At 41.7% G+C, this 9,072-nt stretch overlaps 1 protein-coding gene across 1 annotated transcript in view; it reads left to right on the forward strand.

Moving 5' to 3' along the window:
• The window catches only part of LOC139583202 (potassium channel subfamily K member 3-like), a 47,573-nt gene extending 38,735 nt beyond the window's left edge, over window positions 1–8,838 (forward strand). Inside the window, exon 2 of the mRNA XM_071414033.1 lies at window positions 6,217–8,838. Within this exon, the coding sequence (XP_071270134.1) occupies window positions 6,217–7,154 (938 nt within the window). The 3' untranslated portion in view covers window positions 7,155–8,838. The remainder of the gene's footprint in view (window positions 1–6,216) is intronic.
• The last annotated feature ends 234 nt before the right edge of the window (window positions 8,839–9,072 follow it).

A 9,072-nucleotide genomic window follows, 5' to 3' on the forward strand; every position in this document is an offset into this window, starting at 1 on the left:
CCGGACGACGCTGGGCCAATTCTGCGCCGCCCTATGGGACTCACAATCACAGCCAGATGTTATGCAGCCTGGATTCAAACCAAGGACTGCAGTAACACCTCTTGCACTGAGATGCAGTGCCTTACACCACTGCGCCACTCCGGATTCTTAGACCACTGTGCAACTTATAGAGTCCATGCCCCAATAAATTGAAGTTGTTCTGGGGGCAAAAAGAGGAAGGGCGGGAGGTGTAACTCAATATTAGGAAGGTGTTCTTAATATTTTGGACACAGTGTACATCAAGAGTTAGAAGATGATGAATAATTTGTGATGAGTGAGTGTGTTTTTGCAGGAATAAATAGGCCTATGTTAAAAAACATGTTAAATATGTTAAGACTATGTTTAAAATATGTTTTTCTTCATTTTGAGCACCTGCCCCCTGAAAGGTCTGTGCACGGCCCTGAGTGGACTCTTTACCTGCCATAGAGGGTGATGGTACACTTCTCCACTTTTCCTCTCCCAGTGACTCTAATCATTTTGAACAGTGTGAGTGGCCCCTGGAGGAACAACTGCGTGCCAGCCAGAGCAACTGACACATCCTGACTCAGGAAGGCAAAGTCATCAGGTCGTGGCGAGGGGACACGGGGTAAAGGGCGGTGTTGTGTTGTCACAGGGGCCTCTCCACACTAACTGCTGGGGCTCCTGGAGTAGAGAGCACAGTTAGAGTAGTAGTGTCCTATCATAATATACCCAGACTGAAGGACTGCGTGCAGTGTGCAGTAAAGAGTGTACTTACTAACATAACCCAGGTCTGCACAGTCATTTACAGAGCAGTTCTACAGTCATCCGTAGCTTACAGTTTACTGTATATGTAGGGTGAAGGACCGCTTGCTTTTCAACAGTCTTGAAGGAGTTCCCAAATAAGCTGAGCACTTGTTGGCTTCTTTCCTTCACTCTGCAGTCCAACTCATCCCAAACCATCTCAATTGGGTTGAGGCCAGGTGATTGTGGAGGCCAGGTCATCTGATGCAGCACTCCATCACTCTCCTTAGTGGAGGTGTGTTTTGGGTCATTGTCCTGTTGTCCTGTTGAAAAAGAAATGATAGTCCCACTAACCGCAAACCAGATGGTATGGTATGGCGTATTGCTGCAGAATGCTACGGTAGCCGTTCTGGTTAAGTGTGCCTTGAATTCGAAATAAATAACAGACAGTGTCACCAGCAAAGCACCCCCACACCATCACATCTCCTCCTCCATGCTTCACGGTGGGAACCACACAAGCGGAGATCATCCGTTCACCAACTCTGCATCTCACAAAGACACAGCGGTTGGAACCAAGAATCTCAAATGTTGACTCATCAGACCAAAGGACATATTTCCACCGGTCTAATGTCCATTGCTCATGTTTCTTGGCCCAAGCAAGTTCTCTTCTTCTTCTTACTGGTGTCCTTTACTAGTGGTTCCTACGCAGCAATTTGACCATGAAGGCCTAATTCACTCAGTCTCCTCTGAACAGTTGATGTTGAGGTGTCTGTTACTTGAACTCTATGAAGCATTTATTTGGGCTACAATTTCTGGGGCTGATAACTTTAATGAACTTATCCTCTGTAGCAGAGGTATCTCTGGGTCTTCCTTTCCTGTGGCGGTCCTCACGAGAGACAGTTTTATCATAGTGCTGGATGGTTTTTGCGACGTTTCCGGATTGACTGACCTTCATGTCTTAAAGTAATGATGGACTGTCGTTTCTCTTTGCTTATTTGAGCTGTTCTTGCCATAATATGGAATTTGGTCTTTTACCAAACCACCCCTACCTTGTCACAACACAACTGATTGGCTCAAATGCATTAAGAAATTCCACAATTTAACTTTTGACAAGGCACACCTGTTAATTGAAATGCATTCAGGTGACTACCTCATGAAGCTGGTTGAGAGAATGCCAAGAGTGTGCAAAGCTGTCATGAAGGCAAAGGGTGGCTACTTTGAATAATTGCAAATATAAAATCTATTTGGATTTGTTTAACACTTTTTTGGTTACTACATGATTCTATGTGATACATGATTCATGTGTTATATCATAGTTTTGATGTCTTCACTTTTATTCACTTGTAGAAAATAGTAAAAATAAAAGAAAAACCCTTGAATGAGTAGGTGTCCACACTTTTGACTGGTACTGTATATATTTTTTAAATATTGTAAGAAAATATGCAAATGAGACAATATACATGTGCCTATACAGTAAATCCACTTTCTGCATACGCATCTTTCTTTCAATGCAAAACCACCACCCACCGTGGCTAAAGAGCTACATTTTTTACGTCATCCAATGTAAACCCCTTGAGTTTGCTAAATGGCATTGTCACTTAGATTTGAACTGGTGCTATGGTCAGATGACATGAAAATAGAGCTCGTTGCCCACACACACAATTGGTTGGTTTTTGCGTTGAAAGAAAGATTCATATGAAGAAAAAAAACATACCTACTGTAAAATATGGTGGTGGATCTTTGTTGTTAGTGCTCTCGAGTGGTGCAGCTGTCTAAGGCTCTGCATCTCAGTGCTAGAGGCGTCATGACAGACCCTGGTTTGATTCCAGGTTGTATCACAACCGGCCGTGATTGGGAGTCTCATACGATGGTTGGGAGTCTCATACGATTGGTCCAATGTCGTCCGGGTTAGTGTTTGGCTGTAACATTATTTTTTTTATTTTTTTCACGAAACATACGATATACTTGCAGTGAAGCCGCTCAACAACTACTCTACACCAGTCATCCAACAGACTCCCATTCAGAGCGACAGACAGAAGTATCCAGGGTCAATGCCCTGCTCAGGGGCATGTCGACAGATCTCCCACAAAGCCAAAAACCGTGACCCGGACCCTCCAAGATCCCAAAGGAAAACAGAAAAGAACCATGCAAAAAAACAAAGGACATCAAGGACAACTACAATCACAAGGGCAATGCCAACAAGTATATGTTCAGCACTACCTATTTGTGTGAAAGTGGCTTCTCTGCTATGGCCATGCTGAAAACTAAAAGCAGAAACAAACTGGACAGCGAGCGTGACCTCCGAGTTGTCCTGTCAACCATCACCCCAGACTTCAATAAACTTATCAAACTGAAGAAACATCCCCAGCTTTCCCACTGATAGGCCACACACGCGCGCACACAAACACAATAAATTAACAGGTTAATGAGTTATTGTTCACTAGGTTCATTATTGTTAATTAATTCTGACATGTATATTACATGCTATTGAACTGGTTAAAAACATGCACCTTTATTAAAACTTTACGGTTGTGAAAATATTCACATGGTAACTGATGATTAAGAATTCCTAATGATTGCTGTTTTTTTTATTTTAGAGACTGGTACGTGTTACTGTTTATTAACATTATTGGACTGGTACGTGTTACTGTTCATTAACATTATTGGACTGGTACGTGTTACTGTTTATTAACATTATTGGACTGGTACGTGTTACTGTTCATTAACATTATTGGACTGGTACGTGTTACTGTTCATTAACATTATTTGGCCTGGTACGTGTTATTGTTCATTAACATTATTGGACTGGTACGTGTTACTGTTCATTAACATGATTGGACTGGTACGTGTTACTGTTCATTAACATTATTGGACTGGTGTGTGTTACTGTTCATTAACATTATTGGACTGGTACGTGTTACTGTTCATTAACATTATTTGGCCTGGTACGTGTTACTGTTCATTAACATTATTTGGCCTGGTACGTGTTACTGTTCCTTAACATTATTGGACTGGTACGTGTTACTGTTTATTAACATTATTGGACTGGTACGTGTTACTGTTCATTAACATTATTGGACTGGTACGTGTTACTGTTCATTAACATTATTGGACTGGTACGTGTTACTGTTTATTAACATTATTGGACTGGTACGTGTTACTGTTCATTAACATTATTTGACTGGTACGTGTTACTGTTCATTAACATTATTGGACTGGTACGTGTTACTGTTTATTAACATTATTGGACTGGTACGTGTTACTGTTCATTAACATTATTGGACTGGTACGTGTTACTGTTCATTAACATTATTGGACTGGTACGTGTTACTGTTTATTAACATTATTGGACTGGTATGTGTTATTGAGACACACCCTTGTCTCGAGGAAACCATACACAACATTTTTTGGGATATATTTAGGAAGAGGTCATCATTTCACGGAGTCTGTCAAGTAAGAAACCAGATGGAAAACGTAGTAAGCAAGTTAGGTGCAAAAAACTGATTTTCCCCAAATTAATTGATAGTGTTTCATGGTGCTTGTATCTAAACTAAAGTTGATAATTTTAAGATTGAGAGAGAGAGAGCAAGACAGAGAGAGAGAGAGAGAGACAGAGAGAGAGGGGGAGATGGGACAGAGAGAGAGAGAGCGAGAGAGAGGGGGAGATGAGAGAGAGAGATATGAGAGAGACAGAAATATTGAAGGATGTTGAAAATGAGAATCGAGGCAATAAATCTCCTGCCACACTTGCGTCCTCGTAAGCACCGTGGACGAAGAGGTATATGCTGTAAATGATCTTAAAAGTATGTTCGTGTGGGACACCGTAACGCATCGTAATCTGCCCTATAGGACAAGGTGAAGAAAGATAGAGATGGAAAACTCATCTGAAAACAACATGACACGTCCCAGGATAGGAAGATGAATGCTTTAACGTACAGTAGATTAAGCTAGAAGTAGCTAAGTGTCATCAGGATGTTATTTCTTCTCACTTCGGAGAGGAAGAGCCAAAGCCCGGGGCTTTCAAGGCAGTGCGGCAGGGGTGAGATTTTAAACTGATTTGCCTTCAACGAGACAGATGAGTTAACCACACAGGTTGGTGAGGCAATAAAACCAGAGCCCTTGAAATGAAATCAAACAGCAAAGTAATTACATGCAAACAATTGGACAGTCTTTTCTGGCACCATTGTCATCTGACACCGGGTTGCAAGGATCTTGCATGCAACTGGTCCGCCGCACGTGGAAATATATTTCCCTTGACAACCATGTTAAAGTACACGTGTGGGGGACGGGATGTGTGTAGGATTGAGGTTGGCTGCACTTTTGATACATCGGTTAAAAGCTCGATTTTTCAGCCTGAATGATATTTCACCGCAAATGTGCCAGGGTGCATGGCAGATCACTCGTTCAGTGGATTAATCAGCATGGTCAGCTCAGCTGGTGTACCCATGGAATGAGTCATTTCTTCAGAACTGCTGTGAAGTGTTGAAAAACCCTTTATTCTATCATTCCAAGTGGTTTTAAGTGGCTCTATCAGTAAGTGCAATATCACCGAAACCTGTTTTCTCATCTCATATCAACCCGTTTAAAAAATAATGTAAGTTTTAAAAGTATTGCGTTAATCGTAAAATCATATTTCATTATTGCTTGGACTTGTGAAGTTGGGCTTTCTGCTTAAATTGGGTGTCTCTATTTTTTTAGACAGTCTTTGTTCTTTCTTTCCCTTGATCAATCATGTCAAAGCCTGTTCAGTTTGCCAGGTAACACCCTAGCATACTGAATACATTTTGTTTCCATTATGCAGTATCTGTGTACTGTAATTAATGATACAAACCTTGTACAATACACCTAGCAGAAAAAAATTCTAAAATAATACCCTTAACTGATCTTCCTTCAATAAGAGAGAGCATTCATATTGACAGCAAGTGCATCTCATCCAAAACAATGTAAGGGGCTAATTAGGAGCAACTGTCCTTAGTGGTCTATACTTGCCAAACCCGAGAGAGACCGACTCGTTATGAATAATTGAAGGCCTTTCTCCCCCACACAACATCAACACTGAACCATTCTCGCCACCACTACTGCTGCCCATTCATAACTCCCTTGCATTCTGCCAATGTCCATTGTGGAGCCCCTCAAAATGAAGAATATTAAATTGTGTTGAATTTCAGAACTGTGGCACTCTCGACCTTCATCCCCAGTTCAATTGACGAAGTAACTCAACTAAGTAACTCGACCAACTGACTAACTCAAAAGACTAACGACTATAGAAGAAACTCAACTGACGCGACTGACTAACTCAAAAGACTAACGACTATAGAAGAAACTCAACTGACGCGACTGACTGACTAACTAACTCAACTAACTCGCTCACTCACTAAACAAAGTAACTCAACAAACTCAATTGAACAACTCAACTGACTTCATTTTGTCTGTTCCACCCCACTGACTCTCTACTGCTGTCTCTCTCTGTCTTAGGGTACGGCCATGCGGCCCCCAGCACGGATGGAGGCAAGGTGTTCTGCATGCTCTACGCCCTGCTGGGCATCCCTCTCACCCTGGTCATGTTCCAGAGCCTGGGCGAGCGCATCAACACCCTGGTGCGCTACCTGCTGCACCGCCTGAAGAAGTGCCTTGGCATGCGGCGCACTGAGGTCTCCATGGTCAACATGGTGGCCATTGGCTTCATCTCCTGCATGAGCACGCTGTGCATTGGAGCACTCTCCTTCTCTTACTTCGAGGGATGGAGCTTCTTCCACGCCTACTACTACTGCTTCATCACTCTCACCACTATCGGCTTCGGGGACTATGTGGCACTGCAGAAGGATCACGCTCTACAGACCAACCCCAAGTACGTGGCCTTCTGCTTCATCTACATTCTCACTGGCCTGACCGTGATCGGAGCCTTCCTCAACCTGGTCGTGCTGCGCTTCATGACCATGAACGCGGAGGACGAGAAGCGGGACGCCGAGCAGCGCGCCCTCCTCTCCCGAAACGGCCAGGCGGGAGGGCACAACCACATGCGCTGCGCCCCCGACTTGCCCTCCTCCTCCTCAGCTGCCTCAGGGTGTGGTGGAGGATCAGGGAACAGTGGTGTGGGGGGAGCAGGGCGGGGGCTGCGGAACGTGTACGCGGAGGTGCTCCACTTCCAGTCCATGTGCTCCTGCCTGTGGTACAAGAGCAGGGAGAAGCTGCAGTACTCTATCCCCATGATCATCCCCCGGGACCTGTCCACCTCGGACACATACATGGAGCAGGGGGAGGCCTTTTCCTCCGACCCCCTCCACCCGCTTCACTCCAATGGCTGCGTCTGCGGCATGCACCATCCCCACTCCGCCATCAGCTCTGTGTCCACGGGCCTGCACAGTCTCACCCCATACAGACTAGGACACAGCAAGCGGCGAAGCTCCATATAGAGGCCTGGGTTAGGGTTAGGGTTAGGGTTAGGGTTAGGGTTAGCAAGAATAGACCGGAGTTTTGACCCTTGAACTATATCTGCTATATTTTCAGCATCCTTTCACATTTTGCCGTATTTAAGGTTGAAGTTCTTGATCTTCAATATTGGGAGATTGTTTGAATGATAAGAGGACATTGCACTATGAGAGACATACTTTTACGTGAAAGCGAGGATTATTAATTTTAAGAAACTGTGCATCATAAGCTACACTTGATTTTATGTTTGGTGAAGTGATACTATTATTTTTCACAAATAATATTATCACTTCAATATATCACAAGAGATATATAGAAGTGTTACTCTCAGTAATCATCAATAAAAACTCCCAGTAGTCATCAATAAAATAAATGTAAATATATTTCTCATGTGGATACAGTTTTTAACCAATGTACTTACTAGGGAAGAAGGTATATTTTCAGTTAAAGTATTCTAAAAACTCAGTCGACTCTTTTGATCTGCTTTAGTTACTTACTGTATCTTTCTCTCAATTCTCAAGACCTATCATACTTTGTAAAAAGTATTGTAATTTTCTTTCTAATGACTTTTTTTACATCCATATAATTGATTTACTGTATGTTTGTTATTAAGTTGTTTTATGTTTTCATGATAGGGTTTTACTGAGAGCATTTGGGCTCACTGTGTATACTGTAGTAGACAGTCTAATTTACTGCTGCACTTTATAACATTATTGTGTGCTTTAAGGCACTGGAATTTATGTTTACTCACCTGATTTTTTGGTACCTAAATAATTTATTCTTATAGGTGTAATGCTCTTAAATGTTGTCTAAGGGAGATTTATAATGCCCTATGAAAGTGACACACATTTTTACTTCTGGGATCCTTGTTTTGTAGGCTTAGAATTTGCTTCAAATTTGCATCGTCAAATTCATTTTAAAATGTATATGTATTTTCATATGAATTGACTTACCATATGGCGGTTTGTGTGTATCATCCAAGAAGAAGCACAAATCCAAAAAGTTACAGCTGTTTCAGTGGAACTAGACAGGGTATTGGTTCGGATGTCTTTTGTCTTTGGTTCAGTTGATTGAAATAGATTTCTAAATGCCTTTTTAGCATCCACAAAAATATGTCTACATCTGGCTGTCATAACAACCAAAATCTGAAGAAAAAAAACAAGTCTGTACTTGGTTTTAATCTGCTTATTTTCCATCTCCTCAACCAGAAAACCAATTTATAACCAGAAACCTACATCATTATGATGTCACATGGCACATTTTGTCGACTGGGAATGCACATCCTCAAGCAGATAGAGCGTCTTTGGTGAGGCTCATATGGATCACAAGTTAATGATTTACTGAATAATCTTTATGTTATGGAGAAATTAGATTTGTTTGAAACATCATGAGATGGTACTTTAAATGTTTAACAGATTTTAAAAACATTTCATGGAGTTCATTGAAACTCTTTTTGATTCAATCACTTCAGATTGATTTGAAGATTACCATTTCTTTGAGTTGGAATTATTAATCACATTTTCTTAATAAAGTATAGAAATTGGAAATTGAATACCAACATTTCTTTTTTTCATTTTTATATATTCTGATTGGGTGGTAATGGTAACCAAAGTGAAAGTTAAAATCTCAGTTCATCACAGCATTTTTCAACAGCTTGGTGAAACAAAACAGCGTGATTGTTGAGAAAAAAGAAGAAACCCGCACACTGCTCTTGCTAGTGTGGCCTCAAGGCCAATACGTAGGGCTTGGTGGGAAGCGGTGATACTAGCAGAAGCAGTGTGTGGGTTTCTTCTTTTTTCTCATCTTATTCAACTGTTTCCATGAACCTGCAACAAAGATAGCTCAGATTTGCGATTACCTTTTGAATTTTGAATTACAGTATGTAATTGTTGCCTGGTGGGG

This window comes from Salvelinus alpinus, chromosome 8, assembly GCF_045679555.1.
Source record: "Salvelinus alpinus chromosome 8, SLU_Salpinus.1, whole genome shotgun sequence".
Classification (NCBI taxonomy): Eukaryota; Metazoa; Chordata; class Actinopteri; order Salmoniformes; family Salmonidae; genus Salvelinus; species Salvelinus alpinus.